Source organism: Malus domestica, chromosome 01 (genome assembly GCF_042453785.1).
Source record: "Malus domestica chromosome 01, GDT2T_hap1".
NCBI classification, from domain to species: Eukaryota; Viridiplantae; Streptophyta; class Magnoliopsida; order Rosales; family Rosaceae; genus Malus; species Malus domestica.
This window is the reverse complement of record NC_091661.1, coordinates 22,232,390-22,255,976: the sequence shown is the minus strand read 5'-3', so window position 1 is coordinate 22,255,976 and position 23,587 is coordinate 22,232,390. Positions and strand designations below refer to the sequence as shown.

Genomic DNA, 23,587 nt, shown 5'->3' with positions numbered 1-23,587 from the left:
AAATTCAAAATCTATATAATATAAACATTAACAAAATTAAACAATTCGTGCTTATTAAATGAGATATAGAGAGAAGAGTGGAGAGAAAAAGCTTTGATATCTCTCTCTCTCTCTCTCTCTCTCTCTCTCTCTCTGTGAACTTATTGATTGGATGGCTCTGCAAAAACCCTATTACATCATGTTACAAATGGGAGATTATATTCTGTTAGATTCTTCGTGCCTGTATATGCAACTGCACCACAAGTAGTCGTTGCTAGGCTTGTAACGATCTATACAGCACATTACAAGGGAAAAATGTAATAGTGGAGAAAAATGGTGGGATGAGTTTAAAAGAAATGTATAAAGAAAGTTCGACATACAAAAATGAAAACTAAAGAATAAAAATAAAAAGTTATTTTAACTTGTTTTTATGTTCAAAAATTTTGTTTTCATTCATTCATCGTTATTTCTTTCTCTTTTCCATCATCCGCATCTTCATATCTTAGGCATCAAAATACAAAATAAAATGATTATCAAACAAGCCTTTAAGCGCTTAAGCCTACAGTTAATTCAAATTTCTAATTTTTTTTGTAATAAAGATAGATTTGGGGGCTTTGCATGCTGGCTTTGATGCTAAGCGGTGAGCTTCTCTCAGCCCTTTGGGCTATTTTGAGGTCCATATTATCAGTAATGACTCCTGGCTCGCCTATCTCCACGTTATTAACGTTGATCTCATTCATCGTCATCAGCTTAATGGCGGTAGACATGCGGGGTCGGAGGCTGGATTTTTCTTGTACACAAAGCAGACCCACCTTTAGGAATTGGACGGCTTCTTTTTCTGAAATGTTTCCGTCAAGTTCGAGAGAAGAGTCCACTAGATCTACAAGCTTCTTTCCCTTGTACATTTCCCATGCCTGCATGCATCACCATCAGGTCCATGCAGTCTCACTATTAATTCAGGTTTGGTAATATTTCATATAGGTTAATTAGGATCCAAATTTGATGCCAGTTTCTTTTTTGGGTATTACGTGTACTTATTAATTTGTGATTTGAAATGTGCTTACCAAACCAATTTATCACATGCATGCATCTATACACACATACATACATATATATATATGTGTGTGTGTGTGTGTGTGTGTGTAACTTTCTTGTCGGGTGACTAGAGTTAATTATATGAATAATGTTAGGGAAATAAAAAAATTAAGCTAAATTTGTAAATCAAATGATGTGTCACAAATAAGAAATCTAAATTTGTAAATCAAATGATGTGTCACAAATAAGAAATAAACACGTTAATCAACATTTAAGTAATAATCCAATAATTAACATCCACATCATTTGGTTTATAAAATTTGGTTTAAAAATTTAATCTTCCTAGCATTAGCCAATTTGTTATACATTAAGGTCTTGTACGTAACTCAAATAGTTAAAAACATTGACTTATGCACAATATATAAGGGAAAAATTAGTATCCGGTTCTTAGTTACTAATGTTTATTGACTGAAACCTTATTAGTTTTCAGATTTTTATCCAAGTCCTTAGCATTAATGTAATAATGAATTTACATGTCAGTTACATAATTTTTTAAAATAAAAATTAATAATTGATTTAGGATTTTAATATTCACACGTTTATTAAACTCCTAAATAATTTTTAATCCAAAACATTTCCAAAATAAATAAAAAATTAGAATAAGTTTGTACCCATTAGCTTTATAAAAAATGTTTTCAAATTTTTAATCTTAAAATGTACCCATTCTTAAATATACCAATTTGTTATATGTAAAATGTACCATTTTTAAACTTATATGGGTACATTCTTTTTCTTTTATTTGAGAATGTATTCATGTCAAGTTTTATCGAAGAAATTTACTAATGTTATTAAGCCTAGTATCTTTATTTTATTTTATTTTTTTTTTAATAGTTTTGAAGAATGTACCCATGTTTTGGTACAATAATTTTTTTGTTAATTTTGATGAATGTACCCATGTTTACACACACACACACACACAATAGTATAACTTATATTTTAATATTTTTAATCCCACAAATTATGGGTTTTTATTTAAAATCTCATTAACATAAACAACTATAAATTTTAATTTTTAATTAAAAAAATATAGTAACATAAATAGAAATAAATTATCATATTAATTTCAGGGACTTAGATCAAAAATTGAAAACCAACAAGGTTTCAGTAAAAGAATATTAATAGATAGGGACTGCATCAAAAGTCTCACATATATATATAAATCAAGGTTCGGTTCTAGAATAAGTGTTTTAAAGCTTATTTATGCATAATCATTTTAAATAAGCGTTGGACCCTTGGGCTACTGGTGCGAAGAAGACCTTTCAGAATGGTGTACCAATTATTTCATGAAGTGGGGAAATTTTTAATTGTGACGGGAATACAAATAGTATACCACGTGTTTTAATAGGAATGGTGGGAAATTTTATTTTTTTATGTTATTAACTTTTTAGCACACATATCCTACCATTTATTTAATGACACGTGGTGTACCACCCCGTATACCAGTCACACTGAAAAATCTCTCCATGAAATGGGTGAGGATTTAATTTTCTTTACAAAACTACTCTTGGTCTACTCAATCCATTCATCGATACAAGGTTTTATGATAAATCCTGGATAATGTGTAAAGAATTTGTTGATGCACAAAATCAGCGAAGACTTTGGTACAACAGAAAGTGTCAGGTTTTATGACCTTCGCTTGGTTGCTTCGGTCACTAGTGAGGATAAGTACGTAAATGAATAGAGACAGAGAAGCAAACACAGGATGTACGTGGTTCACCCAGATTGGCTACGTCCACGGAGTAGAGGAGTTCTTATTAGTAGTGAAGGGCTTACACAAGTACAAAGGATCAAGCTCTCAATTTAGTGAGTTCTTGTGAATGATTTCACACAAAATGGCATTAGGCAATATTGTGGGGGAATGACCCCTATTTATAGAAAAACTTGTAGCTTTGTCACATTGACATGTGTCATGTTATGATTGGTTCTTGATGTTGACACGTGCTGCGCTCTGATTGGCTTCTAATCTTGACACGTGTCGAGTAGTGATTGGCCTCCTGGTCGGAGGGGAACTCTTCTGGGTCCTTGACAGTATAGCGTTGGCCGGTGCTCGGTAGTTTCGGGATTGGTCAAGTATGGTACAAACAGTGCTCCCCTAAGTTCCCGAGTGAGGGAAACTCCTCGGTTGGGGACTTGCAAGATCCAATCCCTTGAGTAATCACGAAACTTCTAAGTACCGAAGTGTGGTCTGATCTTCATCTGCCCTTCTCTGGAAGTACCTTTCCTCCATCCGGGAATGGTGTACTTAGCTGATGTTGACGCACAAGGTAATGTATCAATTTCACTTGAAGCTTAGTTGTAGTTTCGGGCTTAGTCAAGTGTGATACGAACCCTATAGTAGGAGTCCCCCAAGTCGCCGAGCTAGGAGATCTGCCGAAAGAGGTGACAGACAAGGTAAGCAGTCAAACTTCCAAGTAAGCAACCCAGGATCAGAGGTTTGACGTCGGCTTCCGGTTGATTGTTCTCATTCTCCTTGTCTCTCATTCAACTGCCAGGATAAGGAGAAGCAAATGGATAAGAGATGATATGAGATACTTTTGCTTTTGAAGAAGTAACTTTCCACAGGCTTATTCTTGAACTGTGCTGGAGGGTTTTCTGGTGCCCTTCAGAGTATAAGGCCGATTCAAAAATTTGAGGGTCAAAACAAGTCCATCAAATCTAGAGTACGTTCGACCTTGATGATATGGGATACTTTTGCTGTTGACGGAATAATGAATGTGGTATGGAAAGGTGTCGTGCTGTAGTGATCTGTTTCAGCTCACCGTTGAACCTTCTGCTTCAATCTTTTGCATGGCAGAAGTGGTGTGCAACCTTTGCATTTAAATGGTCCTTCAGAACATTCCTTCATAGTGACTCATCCACGCTTGGCAGCTTCAGTGTAAAGAGCCAATATCTGATCAACTGTCATGAGGTATTTGCCGGTGGAATTCGTGACCTTGACAGCAGTTGAGGATGAGTACTCGAGAGCAATGCTAAGTAAGCAACCAGGCAAAGGCTCCAGGCAGTCAGTTCCAAATTGGAGGTTTGATTTCAGGTTCCGACTGACTGCTCTCTTTCTCCTTGTCCTGCAGGTGTGGACAAGGACAAAGACAAAGACAGGGAGAAAGCATGATATGTGATACTCTTGCTTTCGACCCTGATGATATGAGATACTCTTGTTCTTGGTGTGGCTTATTTGCTGAGGTATTATCGGGGGGAAATAAAGCTGAGTATTTCGAGAGGTTATGTTGAGGGTGCCTCTTCGAATGCGAGAAAGGGTTGAGCATTTTTGCAGGTTTGCCTGTCCGTTGAGGAGGGAGGTCAATGTATATAGGGATTTCCCAATAACAAGTAGTAATGCTATTCTTTTACCCTTCTTGGTCACATCAATGTAGTGGGAGCTGCCAGCTTCACGTGTTTTAATTTTGTCAGAGCACTTTGAAAAAGTGGTATGTGGTATCTGGAAAGCTGATGTTACGTGTGAAGATTACAGACAAGCTTTATCTAAGGAATTCTGGCTCTCGAAGTTCTGAGAGTTGTGCCTCTTCGGTTTTCGAACAAGCAATCCCGTCGAGGATCTGACTCTCGAGATTTGGAAAGCGGTGCTACTCCGGTTTTTGAGAAAGTAATTATGTTGGGAGTCTTTTCTCGAATGTGAGTAAAGGTTGGACGTTCTTGCCAACCTGTCTTGCCGCAAAACACGGAGGTCGACACACATAGGGACTTTCCAGTTGTCAAGCAGTGGTGCTGTTCCTTTACCCTTATGGGTAATAGTAGGGTAGCTGGAACTTCGAAATTCTCGTGCCTAAACTTTGTCAGAGATCTTTGACAAAGTTATATGTGGTACCCGAGGTGTTGATGGTGCATATGGAGAGCGGTGATTGAACAGTAAGATTCACGTGCTTTCTACTTCACCAGAAATCTTCGACAGATTGCCCGTAATTTCCGCAAAGCTGAGTGTGCATGTGACAGGTGCTGACGAGGCTGAAAAAGCAGGTGCTTCTTCGATTTCTGAGATCAGCCCTCGTGGTCTCTGAGCAGCCCATCTTTTGAGAAAGCAAACGCCTCTTCGATTTCTGAGATCGGCCCTCGTGGTCTCTGAGCAGCCCAGCTTTTGAGAAAGCAAACGCCTCTTCGATTTCTGAAGCTCCGTCGAGTGCAGATTTTTATAGAGGCTGACATTAAGTTCCACAGCACACTTGAATCTCTACCAGTAGAAGCTCATTTCTTGCACTTCTAAGATCTTGATTTGTCTGACCTCTTCCTTCTTCAACACATTTGAAAATGTCTGGACCCTCCGACCGTCGTTTTGACTTGAACCTTGGAGAAGAGACAGCCACGCCTTCTCCAGACAACATATGGCGCCCATCCTTCATATCCCCTACTGGTCCTCTTACCGTTGGGGATTCTGTGATGAAGAATGATATGACCGCTGCAGTGGTGGCCAGGAACCTTCTCACTCCCAAAGATAACAGACTACTTTCCAAACGGTCTGATGAGTTGGCTGTTAAGGACTCTCTGGCTCTTAGTGTTCAGTGTGCAGGTTCTGTGTCTAATATGGCCCAACGCCTATTTGCTAGAACCCGCCAAGTTGAATCATTGGCTGCTGAAGTGATGAGTCTCAAACAGGAGATTAGAGGGCTCAAGCATGAGAATAAGCAGTTGCACCGGCTCGCCCATGACTATGCTACAAACATGAAGAGGAAGCTTGACCAGATGAAGGAATCTGATGGTAAGGTTTTACTTGATCATCAGCGGTTTGTGGGTTTGTTCCAAAGGCATTTATTGCCTTCGTCCTCTGGGGCTGTACCTGGTAATGAAGCTTCAAATGATGAACCTCCAATGCCTCCTCCTTCTGGGGTTTTGTCAAGTACTGAGGCTCCGGATAACCACCCTCCGGTGCTTTCTCTTTCTGGGGCTCTACCGACTGCTGAGACTTCCCCTAAGCAACCTTTGTGAAGGCTCCCTTTTGTTTGTTTATTTTGACTCATGTATATGTACATATTTGTGGCTTATCGAAAATATTAATAAATAAGCTTTGCTTCATTTCAACATATTGTGTTAAATACACCAAAGCCTTCTTCATAAAGTTCTTTGAATTTTTGCTTTTGTTGAAACCTGTATTGTTGAAGCTTTGTGAGTGAAGCATGTAGTCTGAGGTAGTGTTCCCTTAATTTCCCGAGTGAGGAAAACTTCTCGGTTGGAGACTTGAAAAATCCAAGTCACTGAGTAGTCACGAACTTTTGAGTACCAAGGCGTAGTAGCATATGGTGGGAGTCCCCCAAGTCTCTAGTCGAGGGAGTTGACGAATGAGGTGTCTTGCTAATAGTCCATGTCGTAAGTACCAAAACTTCATTCTTTTGTTTTCTAAGTGGTAGCCCCGGACTTTTTCTTCATAGATTTTGTTTATGAAGGTTGCTAGGCCCGAATAAGTGGAATTGCAGAAGGTGTAACCGTTGGTGCATTAACATCATAATGGAAGCATCACAATGATGGAAGCATCACAATGATGAAAGCATCATAATGATGAAAACACCATAATGATGAAACATCATAATGATGTTTCTTTGGTGGAATTGTTTTTCATTTCCCCTAACAACCGGAATTGTTTTTCAACATAACACCATCATCTGTAGGTCGAATCACAAAGTTGTCTTCATGAAAGTTGTTCGTTAATTCCTTAACTACAACATATCCAAATTGGAGAGCCATCGGAGCAGTACAACTCCAGAAATCCAGGTATGATGAGTGACTGTTTATCATTTGTCTGTCAACCCGTCAGATTTGTTGTGAGCTTTGAAACTCTATTTTCTCTTGCTCAGATCAGCATGCTTTCTTCATTGAAGTTGTTCCTCAGCTTGTGAACTACAACATATCCAAATTTGAGATCCCTCGGAGCTGTATAACTCAAGAAACTCAGGTATGATGAATGACTGGTTATTATTTTTCTGTCAAACCGTCAGATTTGTTGTGAGCTTCGAAACTCCATTTTCTCTTGTTCAGATCGGTATGCTTTCTTTATTGAAGTTGTTCATCATCGACTCTTTCATAACATATCAAAAATTCAGGATGAACTAACGGTTAAATATTTCCAGATCTTCGAAACATCACAACAGCTTCGAAATCTGCAAGAAGCCGACTATCATGTTTGGAGCTTCAACACTTTAATTTCCGTCGCTCAAACAGAAATGGTTCCTTCTTGAAAGTTGTTCATATGCTCAAGAACTATAGGGTGTCCAAAATTCAGCTCCATTGGAGAAGAGCAGAGGTTGCAGAAATTTGATAGATGAAAGGAGGCGGAAGAGGGAGAGAGAGAAAAAGTCTCTTGGGTTGGATTTCTATTTTGGGGCAGATTCCAAGTTTTGTAGCACCTTCATTATTGATGAATTGCTTGTACTTTTGTCCATTATGAAACTTGGGACTTTGGCTTGTTGTTGGATCTATTATAATATGTTTGGGAACATATATAAGTGAATAAATAAGAAGGAAAATTTTGGGCCCTTGTGGGTGTAAAACAAAAAATGTTTATGTTTACCCAAGTGTTTTTGTACAAGTTCAAGGGCATCTTGGGTTTTGTGAACAAAATTTGTTTATTTGGAGCAAGGTTTTGTGTTGAAGCTTTGGTGTTGAAGCTTTCTAGGTGAAGCTTTGATGGTGAAGCTTTGTAGATGAAGCTTTGTAGATGAAGCTTTCTAGGTGAAGCTTTGATGGTGAAACTTTGTAGATGAAGCTTTCTAGGTGAAGCTTTGATGGTGAAGCTTTGATGGTGAAAGTATGTAGAGGGAGCTTTCTAGGTGAAGATTTTTTAGGTGAAGCTTTGTAGGTGAAGCTTTTTTAAGTGAAGCTTTTCGGGTGAAGCTTGTTGGGTGAAGCTTTTTAGGTGAAGCTTTGTGGGTGAAGCTTTGGAGGTGAAGCTTTTCGGGTGAAGCTTTTTGGGTGAAGCTTTTTAGGTGAAGCTTTGATGGTGAAGCTTTGTAGATGAAGCTTTGTAGATGAAGCTTTGTAGGTGAAGCTTTTTTAAGTGAAGCTTTGTGGGTGAAGCTTTGTGGGTGAAGCGTTGGAGGTGAAGCTTTTCGGGTGAAGCTTTTTGGGTGAAGCTTTTTAGGTGAAGCTTTGATGGTGAAGCTTTGGAGGTGAAGCTTTTCGGGTGAAGCTTTTTGGATGGAGCTGTTTTTTTTTTTTTTTTTTTTTTTTTTTTTGGCGCTTGACACGGTCTTCATTTGCTTGTTTTGTAGTGACTGTGGAAGACGGATATAGCTCAATTACCTCTTTATTGAATTCATTGCCAAATGGCCTTCATTACATAGGATGCCGAACGGCTATAGCTCAACACTTGTACATCGTGAGTCTATTTGTAGTAGTACTTCAAGTGATCAGCGTTCCATGGATGGCCAAGGGTCTTGCCATCGGAGCTTCTAAGTGTGTAAGAGCCAGGGCGACTGATGCCAATGACTTCATACGGTCCATCCCAGTTTGGACTAAGTGTGCCTTCACTCGGGACTCTGTCGCAGAGTAATCTTTTCTTTAAGACCCAGTCTCCTATTTTGAAAGAACGAGGCTTGACCCTAGAGTCATAATAGTTGGAGATGCGCTGCTTGTAGGCGACATTCCTCAAGTGAGCTTGGTTTCTGTGTTCCTCGACTAAATCCAAGTTGAGGGTGAGTTGTTTGTCATTTTCACTTTGAATGTAGTTCTGGACTCGGAATGTTGCTTGCTCGAGCTCAACAGGGACAACCGCCTCTGTGCCAAAGGCAAGTGAGAATGGAGTTTCTCCTGTTGAAGTCCGATATGAAGTGCGATATGACCAAAGAACTTGGGGTACAAATTCTGGCCAACAGCCTTTAGCTTTGTCCAAGCTGGTTTTCAAAGTGCGCTTGATTATTTTGTTGATGGCCTCAACTTGTCCATTAGACTGGGGATGAGCTGGAGAGGCAAAGCATAAGTTGATGTTGAACTTAGAGCAGAACAACCTGAACTTCTTGTTGTCAAACTGTCGCCCATTGTCAGTGACTATCGCATTGGGAATGCCGAATCTACAAAGGATGTTCTTCCACACGAAGTCCTCTATCTTTGCCTCAGTAATGGTTGCCAAGGGTTCTACTTCAGCCCACTTTGTGAAGTAGTCCACTGCAACGACTGCGTAACAGACTTTGCCCTTCCCTGCCGGCATTGGGCCGATCAAATCAAGTCCCCACTGGGCGAAGGGCCAAGGGCTGATCATAGGAGTAAGAGGCTCTGGAGGGGAATGAGGAATAGTTGCATATCGTTGACATTTGTCACATGAGCGGGATACTTTGATGGCATCCTGGTGGAGTGTTGGCCAGTAATATCCTTGGCGAAAAGTCTTGTGTGCTAGGGACCGAGATCCAGCATGATCTCCACAGACTCCCTCATGTATTTCCCGAAGGACGATTTCCGCCTCGGCAGGCGTAAGACACCTTAAGTATGGCAGGCTAAAACCTCGCTTATAGAGTTGATCATTGATGATCAGGTAGCGGGTAGACTTGTATCGAATTTGCTTAGCCTGGACTTTATCATTTGGGAGGGTGCCATGAGCAAGGAAATTATAGATCGGGGTGATCCAACTATCCCCCTGTTGTAAGTTGCATACTTCTGCGGCCATGGTGCTTGGTGTTGCCAACAGTTCGACATGAATTTTTCTTCCAATCTTGTCTTCCACAGCTGAGGCGAGGCGAGCCAGGGCGTCTGCATGACTGTTTGCCGCTCGAGGAACTTGGGTGATCTGGTAGTGGAAGTGCTTGAGCAAAAGTTGTGTTTGCGCAAGATATGCTGCCATGGAGCTGTCCTTAGCATCAAAGTTGTTGGTAACCTGGTTGACCACTAATTGGGAGTCACTGAAAATATCAATTTGTTTAACCCCGAGGTGTTTGGCCAAACGTAATCCTGCTAGAAGGGCTTCATACTCGGCCTCATTGTTTGATGCCTTGAATTTGAAACGAAGAGCATACTCCATTGCTACTTTGTCGGGCGTAGTCAAGACTAGTCCCGCTCCACAGCCCTGTTGGTTGGATGAGCCATCAACATACAGACTCCATGCTGAGGTCGTTGATTCTACTTTCTGAGCTTCCGATGGTAATGAAGCTACTGCTTCAGGTGTAGAAGCAATGTCAACAGGATATGTGAAGTCGGCGATGAAATCTGCTACTGCTTGACCTTTTTCGGCTGGTTTTGGTTGGTAGGAGATGTCAAACTCACCCAATGCTATCGCCCATTTGATCATTCGCCCAGACGTGTCAGGACTCTGGAGTATCTGTCGAAGAGGGTGATTGGTAAGCACGATGATGGCGTGTGCTTGGAAATAAGGGCGAAGTTTCCGAGCAGACATGACCAATGCTAGAGCTAATTTCTCAATGTTGGAATATCGTGTCTCCGCATCTTGTAGGGCCTTGCTAGCGTAGTAGACGGGCCGTTCGACACCACTGTCCATTCGAATAAGAACAGAACTGACTGCTGAAGCCGAAACTGATAAATAGATGATGAGAGTGTCACCAACTTCTGGTTTGGAGAGCAGAGGGGCTTTACTCATGTACTCTTTGAGGTTCCTGAATGCCTTGGCACATTCCTCCGTCCATGTAATGTATTTCTTATTTCCCTTGAGTGCTTTGAAGAAAGGAGCACATCTGTCTGTGGCCTTAGAGATGAATCTGGTTAAGGCTGCCACCTTGCCAGTAAGGCTTTGAATGTCTTTTGAAGTTATTGGCTCTTTCATGTCGAGGATTGCTTTGATCTTTTCAGGGTTAGCTTCAATGCCTCGTTGGCTAATCATGAAGCCTAAGAATTTGCCAGAGCCCACGCCGAAGGCACATTTGTTGGGGTTCAACCTCATTCGATACCTCTTTAGAATGGTGAAAGTTTCAGATAGGTTGGTGATGTGTTGGTCAGCATGTTTGCTCTTGACTAGCATATCATCAACGTAAACTTCCATGCTCTTCCCAATCTGTTCGGCGAACATTGAATTGACCAGTCTCTGATAAGCTGCTCCTGCATTCTTTAGGCCGAAATGCATGACCTTATAGCAATACAGTCCCCTGTCAGTAGTGAAAGCCGTATGTTCTTGGTCTGAGGGGTTCATGAGGATTTGGTTGTATCCTGAATAAGCGTCCATGAAGCTCAAGAGCTCACACCCTGCCGTAGAGTCTATAAGTCTATCAATGAGAGGAAGAGGGAAACTATCCTTCGGGCATCCTTTGTTTAGGTCGGTGTAGTCGACACACATTCTCCACAAGACCTTTTGAAGCAGGAGACTTTCCTTGGTCGGATTTTTCTTAACAAGGACAACATTTGCTACCCATGTTGGGTAATTGACTTCACGGACGAAGCCTATGTCCTTGAGTTTTTCAACTTCTGCTTTCATCGCCTCGTATCGCTCAACATCATAAGATCTTCGCCTCTGTTTTACTGGTTTGGTCTTGGGATCAATACTCAAACGATGACAGATGACATCGGGAGAGATGCCTGGCATGTCCTCGTATGACCAGGCGAAGACTTCAGTGTTCTCTTTCAAAAAAGATATCAATGCTAACCGAAGGGGTGGTGACAATGTGGTGCCAATCTTCACCATGCGATCTGGATAATCTCTTGAGATAGGTACCTTCTCCAACTCTTCAGCAGGTTGGGCTTGCTGGGTGAAAGAGTCATCTCGAGGATCATCGGGTTGATTGTTGCTATCAGGAAGATCCAAGTTCGCTTCATCTAGGCTGGTCTTTGTGACTTGGTCATGTACAGACAGGGTTTCCTTGGGTCCGGGCAAGTGTTGTTGCTTAACTGAAGTGTTGTAACATGATCGTGCACTAAGCTGATCTCCTCTGATGTAGCCGTTGCCATGGGGGGTTGGAAATTTCATCAACAGCATATGCGTGGATACCATAGCCTTGAGATCATTGATGCCTGTGCGCCCAAAGATGACATTGTATGCCGTTGGGCAGTCAACCACTAGGAAGTTAGTGGTAATGGTAGCCGTGTAAGGGCCTGTACCAATAGTAAAGGGTAAATGTATGCTCCCTAAGGGTTGCACGATATCACCGGAGAAGCTTATCAGAGGAGAAATCGAGCGATCGAGCAAGTGTTCAGCTACACTGAGTGCCCTGAAAGCTTCGGCAAACATGATATTGACCGAAGCCCCTGTGTCTACGAGGATTCGTCGAACATCAAAGTTGGCTATGTGAGCCTCCACGATCAATGAGTCGTTATGAGGGTAGATGATGCCTCTTTCTTCCTCAGGGTAGAAACATATCGGATCCCAGTTAGGCTTTTGATACTTCCCTCCCCTGATGTCTTCCACGTGAAACACTTGGTGACCAGGCCTCAGAATTCGTTCACTGTTTTTCATGGCCCTATTGGAAGATTCAGATATGGGTGTGCCGCCGCTTATGGAATATATGACATTCACCTGGCGTTGGTTACGGTTATCCCTTTGAGGGTGAAGGAGGAATTGATCAATTTTTCCTTCTCGTGCCAAAGCTTCAATACGATCACGGAGGATGATACATTTCTCGCTATCATGGCTGTTATGCTCATGGTAGCAACAAAACATGCCCGCGTTATTCGGGGGCGTGTAATCTGGGTGCCTCGGCTTTGGCTTTGGTATCAGGTGAGCTATGCTGGGGTAAATGGCCGCGCATGTGGCATTCAAGGGCGTGTATGTCTCATACCTTGGGGTAGGGGGTATCTTGACGCGGGTTTGACCCACTGCATTGACTGCCTGGGGGCGAGCGTTATTGTGGCGATACCCTTGGTTATCGGGATAGTGTCCCTTACTCTTTTTACTGAAATGAGAGTGGTGAGGATGGAAATCCTTCTTCTTGCCTTGAAATTGATATGTCTGTTGATTCGGCGAAGCATTATGCAAGGCATGGGGAGGTGCCACTGCTGTTTGGAAAGTCGAGGTCTTCTCATTTAGGTGAGTCTGGCTTCCACCTCCCACTTGTTGATAAAGGATGGTTGTAGGGGGTTTCTCCTGATATGTCTTTGCCTCGGCGGAGGCATGGTTATAAGCCTGCGCCATCACCTCAGAGTAAGTCTTCCAAGTATTGGCATTGATCATGTATTTAAAGAAACAATCACGTAGGCCTGCCGTGAAGGCTTTGAGGGCAGTCTTGTCGTCTGCCTCGGCACACCGGGAGTATTCATGGCTGAAGCGGCCAGCATACATACGTAATGACTCGTCTGGCTTCTGGCGGATAGTGTACAAGTCATCTGCAGAGTGCAAGCGATCGGTTTGGAAAATGTGTTGGGAAACAAATAGTTTCCTCAATTCCTCAAATGAGTCTACCGTCTCAGGTGTAAGACGACAATACCAATTTAGAGCTCCACTAGAGAGGGTGGAGGGGAAGAGAAGACATCGCTCTTCGTCGGTGTGCATCCGGTATGCCATGGTGGACTCAAAGAGGTTAAGGTGCTCAATCGGGTCCTCTTTTCCAGTATAAAGTTGCAAGCCAAGCTTTTGCTTTGTCTTTGCTTGAAGGGGGGTATTGAGGATCCTCCTTGTAAGAGGGCCAGGCCTGGGTTGGTTCCAGTCAGGTATTTCAGCCTGACGTTCAGCCTTCAACTTGTTTACTTCCTCAAGAAGTTGTAGGACAAGGGGGTCCTGAGCGGAGTTATGTGTCACTGGAGCTTTCTTGCGTAAATCTCCATCTCCTATTGGAATTAGGAAGGTTTGATCAAGGGCATGTGATTTTTCCCTGGACTCGCTGTACTGGCTTCCAGGGTATGTCTGTCGGAACACCTCTGAGTCCCCTGTACCCTCATGTCTCTCTAGGACTTGTTGCCCATTCCCCAAATTGGTGGCCGGCTTGGGCCGTGGCAGGGGACCGAGTCTCTCAGAAATCCTTGGGTCATTAATCTTTGAGCTTATATGGATGGAATTCTCTCGACGTTGCTTCAGGAAATCCCGACAATCGCGAAAGACGGCTTTCGATCCTTCTGCCCCTTCAGCAAAGAGGTGTCTCCCTCCACTTCTCATGGTTCGGGTCGAAGCAACTGGGTTAAGAGAAGCCTCATGTTGATTATCAAGTCGAGGGGTAATCTGTTCCCTATCAGGGATATCTATGTCGAATGCATGTGACCCTCCATGTTGGAGGGCACCCAGTTGATGGTTGACTTCCACGGGGGCAACAAGCTCGCGTGTCTGAGCTTGCCTAGCTTCGTGGAGTGTCTCGAAGAGCTTCTCATATTGCTCCTGGAGGACCTCATTCCTCATTGTTATCTTGTTGTTCTGAGCTTCCAACTCATCGACTTTAGCTTGAAGAAGAACTCGTTTTCCTTCCTTCTTTCGTTGTTTCGCACTATGTGCAAGGGGGGTGTCATTCTGTGTGCTGTGGCTTCCTTCGCTTCCCATGTTGGAGAGGGATGCCTGATCAAAAGAAAGTGTACGAATGATAGAAACCAGCTTGACACAGCTGAAGAGAGTAGGGATAAGTGTCGTTTCCCACAGACGGCGCCAAATGTTGATGCACAAAATCAGCGAAGACTTTGGTACAACAGAAAGTGTCAGGTTTTATGACCTTCGCTTGGTTGCTTCGGTCACTAGTGAGGATAAGTACGTAAATGAATAGAGACAGAGAAGCAAACACAGGATGTACGTGGTTCACCCAGATTGGCTACGTCCACGGAGTAGAGGAGTTCTTATTAGTAGTGAAGGGCTTACACAAGTACAAAGGATCAAGCTCTCAATTTAGTGAGTTCTTGTGAATGATTTCACACAAAATGGCATTAGGCAATATTGTGGGGGAATGACCCCTATTTATAGAAAAACTTGTAGCTTTGTCACATTGACATGTGTCATGTTATGATTGGTTCTTGATGTTGACACGTGCTGCGCTCTGATTGGCTTCTAATCTTGACACGTGTCGAGTAGTGATTGGCCTCCTGGTCGGAGGGGAACTCTTCTGGGTCCTTGACAGTATAGCGTTGGCCGGTGCTCGGTAGTTTCGGGATTGGTCAAGTATGGTACAAACAGAATTTAAAATTGCAAAATTAATTTCCAAGTATAAAAAGTCATGCACACTACAAGAAAAATGGCCTTTGGGCACAAAATTAGAGACACAAATGAGGTGTTTGTGTTTGTTTAAGCACCAATAAAGTGGAACAGTGCTCATTTCACAATGGGCACTATGAATTGTGTGCAATGTTAAGAAAAGTGGACACAAATACATTATTGGGCACATAGCCATGACTTTTGTGCCTTTAATGTCAGCAATGGAAATTTTTTATTAATTTGCAATGCCACCATAAATATAATTGTGTCCTATAATTTAATATATTTAAAGTAAAAGTAGATTTTTTGTGCCCTTTGTTTAAAATAATGTTTTAAACAAAATAAGAAACCATTTTCCTCAATCTTCACGCCTCACTCTGTCCTCATTTCATTCATTCCGCCTCTTTGTGTTTCCCCTTTCAACCCAGCCTCTCCTCAATTCCTCCACCTCTCCTCTCTCTGGCTCTCCCCTTCCCAATCAAACCGAGCCTCTCTTTAACCCTAGGCTCTCTCTCTCTGTATTTTCCCCAAAATTTTCTATTTCGCTTTCTCTGTCTCTCTCACCTCTCATCTCAATTCTCAAGTCGAGTTCACATCTCACGTAGAAACATAATTTGCAAATCCTTTCCCTTCAAATTTCATACACTGCGAATCGGTGGGTCTCAACTCAAGTCTTCAGTCGAGTTCACACATTCTCACAGACTCTGCAAATCCATCTCCTTCACACGGAATCTACAAATCAGTCGGCCTCAACTCTCATCTCATCCCCAGTTCCCCTTCAGTTTAGTGCTTGTATAATGCGATTCCTTCCTCTCCACTTCGTTCCAGGTAAAATGGTAACAATTTAGAACTTGTATTGGTTAATTTAGTTAATAATTTGTGATTAATTTTAGGGTTAGGGTTAGGGTTCGTTTGAAACACAAGGGAAATGATCGTTTTTCTCTTTTGGGTTATAATCAAAAGGGGATTTGATCTGGTTCAGATTCAAACATACCTAGTTTTGCTTCGAATGGAAAGTGACCTGCTATCACTTCGAATTTATACTGGAATGTGATTGGCTATTTTTATGAATTAACAAATATTGAGTTGTATATGTACTAATTAATGTCTTAGCCAATGGTATATTTGGCTTTGGAAAGCTGTTATTCAACTTTTTCATGGCACAATAATTAATTGGAAGGCTGTTATTCCATTTTGCTCAAATTTGTTCATATTTCTCGTTGATTGTTCATATTTGTGACTTGTCACTATGAACGCATTTGTACAATTCAGGTTGATTGTACAACGAGTGATTTTTCGTATTTGTACAGTAGGCAATGATTATTTAAGGAAGTTGAACTGGTAGAGTAATTTAGTTTAGGAAATAAAGCATGAATTGGTACTGGTAGTAGTATGTATAATGTATTGATGAACTTACAATCTAGAAAGAGAAGGGGGTTCCTTAGAAAGCAAATGAACTGGCACTGGTAGTACTTTGATATGTTGTTGTCAAATTGCTATGGTACTGGAAGTGGCAAATGATTTATTTGTTCAAGTCTCTTCCAAATTTTCTCCTAATCTTCCCTTTATAGTTAATTTTATTTCCAACTAGCTTTTGTATGCTCTAGTCAAATTGCTTGATATGATGCTATTAATTTCCAACTAGCTTCCAACTAAAATTTCCCCGACAAGAACTTCTCTACGTCATTATCCAAAGAAGCACAAGAAAGCACAAACCTTGCAAAGGGCTTCTGCAACAAACATGGGATTATGATATTAACTTTCAAAGCTATTGTATTTGCTTACCTGATTTTTCTTTTTATATATTTGATTAAGACATTTTGAATTTGCAGGTTCTGAAAGATGTTGAGGTAGCCTGACTCCATGGCAGATCTGGAACTTCTAGGTATTGATTTTAATTAACTCTGTTTTTTTGTGTCATTTTCGACTGATTGTGGGAATGGTTTTGAATTTGAATATATTTGTTTTGATGACTATATAATGATTGTGTATCTAATGAATATTGTAGTCTGTTAGCCGAGTGGGTCTTTTATTTACTAACATCAAGCTAAGGGTTATGTCAGTCGGTTTCAATAGGTTTTTGCCATGGTTACTGTCAATAGCGGTAATTCCAGTTGGTCAATTTCTTTGGTCTGTTACATAACCTTAAAGGATAAAAACTTCTCTAGTCTTTGTGCTTGAATACTGGAATCAAAATGAAGATGATAATATTTATCTATAACGAATCCAACTAGCCATGTAACCTTGTGCAAAGTCTTATGGGACTGAACAACCTGGTAATGCATTTTTAAGTTTTTAATGTTTGAAAGTTTTTTGGTCCTTGAACATCACTGGAAATATGTGGTAGTTTCCCCTCTTGTTGGTTGTGTGAACTGCTTTATGGAAAATCTCAGAAATTTTGTTTGTTTTTTTATCTTGAACACTTGTAAATGTATTTTTTATGAGGAGTACTTGTAGTTTCCCCTATTAATCTTCTACTTCCATTGTTGGTTGTTTTAGACGGTGGAGTTGTTATATAAGAATCATCTTTAAGCAGGTGGTGGAAAGGCCCCTAAAGCAAATATGAGTCCTCCCACAGATGATAGAGGTATGTCTTTCATTCTTTATCCTTTCATTTTCTTTGCTCTTGTAAATTGTTTGGTTTTTCTTTATCTTTGAATTTATATTTATATGTATATGTATGTTTGTATGTATGTATGTGTATCTACTACACTGAATTCGCAGGCTTTTAGTTTGTTTAAGTGCTAAATTTTTGTAAATCTGTATATTCAAATGCTGAATTTTTTTTACCTAAACTTTGTTTCCCTCTTTTCCCATACAGGTTGCTCTGCTTGGGTCCAGTTTTAAGCGCATTGAAAATGGAGGGGAAATTGATGCTAGTGCACCTTGGGACTACGCTGAGATTCAGATTTTTCCATCCCAGAACAGGTTAGGTTTTCGCCTTCTGGTAAATGTTATTCTTTTAAGGGCATATGTTTTCTCCTCTGTTGTATTGGATTAAAAGATTATTCTTTCTGTATACGCTACACTAAGTGCATTATTATTTCCCATTGGTGATTCCTCTTGTCTGGTTATTCCATTGGAGAGTAACTACATGTTTTTTTTTTTTTTTTTGGTATTAGAATTGATAAGTTACCTTTCCTCTCTTCCTACTTATAATAGATTGATAAATTATAATGATTTTTCATATTGTTGTATAGTTCCCTACCGAGTGGAAGCACGAAAGACATTATCAAAAGCTGAAAACTACTTGATTATTAGCAGGTTAGATTTCATAAAACTTATTTATTAGCTTGTCCTTGCCGGGTTATTTGTTTTTTTACTTATTCTTTGACCTTTTCCTCAATTTGGCTGGTTGTTGCATTATGATGCGAAGAGTATATCTTTCTACTATTATAATTAGGACTAGTATAACAACTTGCTATTTAGCTACTCTCTTACATAAGAAATCGTTAAAGTTTACGGTATGTGTATTTAGGCAATGATTGAAAAACATTTATGTATTTTGGTTGGCGTTTCTGTCGAAACTTTGCTACATAGTCTTTGAAAAGAAAATAGCAATGCATCAGCATCGCTGCTTTTACTACTCGATAGATTTATTACTCATGTTCATTTTCAGAGGCTGGAGCAGGAGCTGAAGGTTGTTTGCGGTGGTTAAGGGTTGTCTGGCATGCGAGGAACTCGAGAGTAATGGTATTTGTTAGGTTCTTAGATTTAGTTAATAGTTTTTCATGGAATAAAAAATGTATTAGGAATTATTTTCATTATCTGTATGAATAATTTCTTATTGATGGTATTACTATTTGATTTTTTTTTTAAATATATTTATCCTATGGGGCACAATAACAAACTTGTGCTAACGAAAAAGTCATCTGACATGGGTGTCAGAAAAGAGGCACAGAAAACCCTTATTTGTGCTGAACTTTTTGGGCAGTAAAGACCATATTGTGCCCTTTGGCAAATGGTGACGCCCATAGAGGGCACAGATACAAATTTAGTTGCTGCATTGTTGCTATTGGTCTATGAGCACAATTGTTGGTGCTTTTTGGCCTCAAAGGGCACAAATAATTCATCATGCGCAGTGGCCATTTTTGTTGTAGTGGCATATCACTAGCATTATAGTTGATAGAATTTGTATATAATTATCATATATATAAGATCATACCTTTTCGACAAGATAGTGTTCTCCAAGTTCCATATCAAAGTCAACTATCGATCGTCCACTGACTATTTGCAAAATCAACACTCCGAAACTGTATACGTCTGATTTTCGCGTTAAATGTCCAGTGATTGCATACTCCGGAGCCAAATAACCTCTTTGTCATCAACAAGAAGTTTGCACCATTAGTATTGTCAATACAAACCAAATCATATATGCAATTTCTATTGAAACCAGTTCTAGCATTTCAGCCCTTGGACAATATATTCTACTTACAATGTTCCAGCCACTCGTGTACTAATGTGAGAAATGTTCTGTGGAAATAGTTTTGATAACCCAAAATCTGAAATTCTTGGATGAAAGTTCTTCTCCAAAAGTATATTGCTGGCTTTGATATCTCTGTGCACAATATGTGGTTTCACCTCCTCATGAATGTGAACAAGGCCCCTAGCAATCCCAAGACAAATTTCTCGTCGTGCCCTCCAACCTAATTTCGATCTAATTTTCTCCTCACCTAATCAACAATCAACTGATGATTAATCACATATGTACTATATATCCATACATACGCACTTTCATAAAAAAAAAAAAAAAAAAAAGGAGGATATGTTTAGCATGCTATGTTGTGAAGTTGACAATTTGAACCATCGTTTAGATATGATTTCACATTATTTATGAACCAACGAGTCTATTAACCTGATAACATAATATATTTAATATTGTTTGATAGGATGTTGGACAAGTTTAGTTAGCCGTTTGATAATTTATATATTAATTAGGCTTTTCCAGTGAGGTAAGGATATGATTACTTTCTTAGTGGTTATTACTGGTTTCCTATTTGTTCAGAATTAGGTTTTTATATAAATACATCTCTTGTAACTCAATAAAAACTATGTTTGGTAGGAAACACAACAGTAACTACAAATATCATTTCTCTGGTTTTCTAAACACAAGAAAAGCCCTAGCCACCGACCTAGCTTTTGGCTTTTGTTTTCTCCTCCGTCCCTCCTTCTCATTCTTTCCCTTCTCTTTTGTTTCAATTTTCTTTTGAGTTTTGTCTCAATTTTTTTTCTGAATTTGTCTCAGATTTGGGCTTCATGCCTCCTCCCTCCTTCCCTCCCTCTCTTTTGGTCGCGCCTTTCCAAACCCAAACCTTCATCTTCCCTCACCCTTTCCCCTACCTCCCTTCCTCATAATCTATCCCCACCCCATTCTTTGCTTCGATCTGCGATCTTTGAACCGAAAATGAATGCAAGATCCATTTCTATCCCTTACTTCCCCTCCCCCAACTGGGTTGGTATCCCCTCAAGGTCTAGTGTTTTGCGGCTTTAGCCAAAGTAAAGGTATTTTGCATACCTTGGTTCATGTGTTACTGTGTTTGTATATATTTGCAAGGGTTGGTGAAGGAAATTTGGATCCAGTGACTATCTCTTGGTTTAGGGCTTTCGATGATGAAATCTGGTTGTGATGTGTTTTTGGTTGTGAGTTTTTTATTTGTGTGCTGCTATGTCTTGGTCGAATTGACCACTCGATCGTTTCCTTTAGTGTTGTTGTCATGGTGTCTGCTAGCAAAACTTTTGTGGCGGTGACGACATCAGCAGTGGCGGTGACGACATCAGCAGTGGCGACAACTCGGAGGCAGGCGTTGCTTTCTGCACTTGGAGGATAGGAATTAGGGTTTTAGTTTTTGTTTATTTGTTTATTGGGCTAGGCTTTTGTGTATCTAAGTGTCATCTGGGTTATTTTGTCTTTCTTTGAGTTGACCTATAACCTCTTTTCGGATTAATGAATGTTAATTTTCAGAAGAGAAAAAAAAAGAATTATGTTTTGCAAAAATTTAATTAGTTATTTTTTGTTATGTAACCTTGTTTAACAATTTATATAATCTTCTTTTTCCTTTTGTGTAAATGAAATAAGAATCATAGTTTCAATCCGCTTTTTTGTTATTTTCTCGTCCTTTGATTTTTAACATAATGTTTACTGCTATTAGAGCAGCTCCAGCGGGAGCAACTGCTAGAGGGACAGGCTGCAAAACAGGGCTTGATTGCCGGAGGGAGGAAGTCCAACGTTGGCTGGCGAGCGAGCCCGAGCAGGCCCGAGCTCCAGGCCCGTGGATTCGTGCCGGCCCGAGCGCCCGAAGGCTATCTGACGTGGGCTGACGTCAGGGTGACAGAAGCCACATTATTAAGGCACCCATCGGCATTGACGCCACCCTTTCCGATCTTCTCACCGACGTTGGCGTCCCTTCATCTCCTCTTTCTTTGTCTCCGTTTGCTTCCCATCCTCCTCTATTTTGTCTCAAACAATCACTCTCTCTCCAACTAAAATCGACGACACCGACTCTGATTCAAAGGCCTGCAACATTCTGACCACCCGTGCGGTGGATCTGGTGGGAGATGGAGCAACAAACAGGAGAGACAAAAAAGGAGGACGAGGAGAGAGAATGAAGGACAGAGAGGTAAACGGATTGAGAGCTCAAGCTCTCGGCTTCAATGGTAGGACCTAGCACCATGCACTGATGCCACATGCAAGGCCATGGTTGGGTTCCTTGAGTTCCAGGGATTCCAGAAATATTATTTTTGAGCTTGATTTGTTGAAGGTTTGAAGACGAAGAAGGAAGAGAGCTCACAAGAGTGAGCTGGAAAGGAGGGAGAGAAAGAAAGAAAAAGGATGAGGGAGATAGAAAGAAAAGAGAGAGACAAAGAGACAGAGAGGGAGAGAGAGGAAGAATCGGTCAAATGAGGGGAAAACGGGGAAGGGTGATGGGGATGGGTGAGGAAAAAATAGTAATATTTTATTACCAATTGACAGGGCTATTCAGTATAGGGGTGGAGATGCAAAAAGCGATTACTGTTCATTGAATGCAATTACTGTTCACTGGGTGGATAGCATAGTTAATAGCCTGGAGGAGGGTTTCCAACGGTGGAACTACTCTTATATATAAGGTGAAAATAAGGAAGGTCATCATGCATGAAAACTAATAAGGAGCTAGGTTAATTTATGTGTTTACCTAGCAAGATGTGAGCGAGGCTATTGTGCTCCATGTAATCATAAACAAGAATTCTACGGCGGCCTTCCACACAACCACCGCGCATCTTGACCAGATTTTGATGGCGAATACTGGAGAGTGAAGCTAGCTCAGACATGAACTCCCTATCTCCTTGCTTTGATTCAGCTGAAAGAACTTTCACGGCCACGGCCACTCCGTCATTAAGTTTTCCCTTTTACAGTAATTCAACCACAGGAGTTCTTACTATTTAGCCAAAATTAATTATAAGCACTTGAAAATTAATAAAAATTCAGAATGCAAGCAGCCTTTTCTTAGTACTCCAACAGTAAAAAAAATCAACGTATACGCAGAAATTACCTTAAAAACAGAACCAAATCCGCCTTCACCAATTTTGTTGGATGGATGGAAATCGTTGGTGGCGACTTTCAATTCTTTGTATTTGAAGTTGCGGACATTTTGAAGAAATTGTACACCTGTTTTAGTAAGTAGATAGCCAAGAACGATCCACGCTTCTATCAAAATACTAATTAACGTAGAGTATAAATTAGATAAAGTGGGACAGGTTAATATCTCATTAGCATATGCAATACAATTCACATCATCAATGCTGGTTACAAAGAAACCCAAAAGTGAAAAATGAAAGGGCAAATTGAACTATGATGTGCTTCAACAAACAGGCTTCCGTATTCTCATGTTTTATGAGCGGAAAATAATTTATACACACTCATTTTCTTCTTCTGCACACATTTGTTTAAATTCTTTTTTTGCTCACATTTGTTTAATTCTTCCCTTAATATTTTTATACATCATTCAATCCAAAGCCCAAAAATCAACACGGGTGCACATGAGAAGAAAATGAGTGTGTAAAAATCAATTTTTTTATTATCAACCAATGAGGAAAAATAAAAACGAAGTATGATAGGTAGCAAAAGATATCCATAAAATGAGAGCGCGGTTCTACAGAAAGCAGAAATTCTATTTTAAATTTCTATTTACCGTGTGTGCTATTATCATCGATGATTCCAGGTGAAGAGAAACACTTTGAGCAAGGAAGCAAGAACTTCATGATATATGGTTGATGCAGCAGGAAATTTGATGTGTGCTCTTAAACTGAATCGGATTTTAGCAAAGTAGCAGAAAGAGCTATCAAGTTACAATATGAGGGAATGATGCTGCATGCATTTATATAGATTATAGACATAAATTATTCTCTTATAAACCCAAATTGGAGGAAGTTTCGTCTTCTTTATTCGTTGAATAGATTGATGAAATTAAGTCAATAAGAGGTGACACTTTATTACTGTCATGTGGATTTTTTTCCCCGACATATTATTGTTTATATGTTTAATGCCACTTGAGATCTTGAGGCGGC

General features: G+C 40.4%; 1 protein-coding gene and 3 long non-coding RNA genes across 4 annotated transcripts; 3 read left to right on the top strand and 1 right to left on the bottom strand.

The window, feature by feature from the left end:
* Positions 1–378: 378 nt before the first annotated feature.
* Positions 379–23,407, bottom strand: LOC103432875 (putative serine/threonine-protein kinase). The gene is made up of 6 exons (XM_029100478.2): positions 23,212–23,407; positions 22,573–22,688; positions 22,216–22,426; positions 19,482–19,719; positions 19,212–19,362; positions 379–893 (listed from the first exon to the last, which is right to left on the bottom strand). The coding sequence occupies exons 1-6, from the start codon at positions 23,279–23,281 to the stop codon at positions 558–560; spliced, it is 1,122 nt and encodes a 373-aa protein (XP_028956311.1). The 5' UTR covers positions 23,282–23,407; the 3' UTR covers positions 379–557.
* On the top strand, positions 6,581–7,350 carry LOC139194114 (uncharacterized). Its single transcript, XR_011578838.1, has 3 exons — positions 6,581–6,789; positions 6,873–6,970; positions 7,146–7,350. It is a non-coding gene; the product is annotated as an uncharacterized lncRNA (long non-coding RNA).
* Positions 17,498–18,842, top strand: LOC114824087 (uncharacterized). The gene is made up of 4 exons (XR_003772345.2): positions 17,498–17,633; positions 17,868–17,974; positions 18,247–18,310; positions 18,666–18,842. It is a non-coding gene; the product is annotated as an uncharacterized lncRNA (long non-coding RNA).
* LOC108173512 (uncharacterized) lies at positions 20,407–21,255 on the top strand. Its single transcript, XR_001790223.3, has 2 exons — positions 20,407–20,548; positions 21,196–21,255. It is a non-coding gene; the product is annotated as an uncharacterized lncRNA (long non-coding RNA).
* Positions 23,408–23,587: the final 180 nt, after the last annotated feature.

Coding starts and splice junctions, on each gene's coding strand:
- LOC103432875 (XM_029100478.2), bottom strand. CDS start 23,281: ATGAAGTTCTTGCTTCCTTGCTCAAAGTGTTTCTCTTCACCTGGAATC. Junction 22,689..23,211: donor CGATGATAATAGCACACACG/GTAAATAGAAAT, acceptor TTACTAAAACAG/GTGTACAATTTCTTCAAAAT. Junction 19,720..22,215: donor CCTCGCTCACATCTTGCTAG/GTAAACACATAA, acceptor ATTGTTGATTAG/GTGAGGAGAAAATTAGATCG.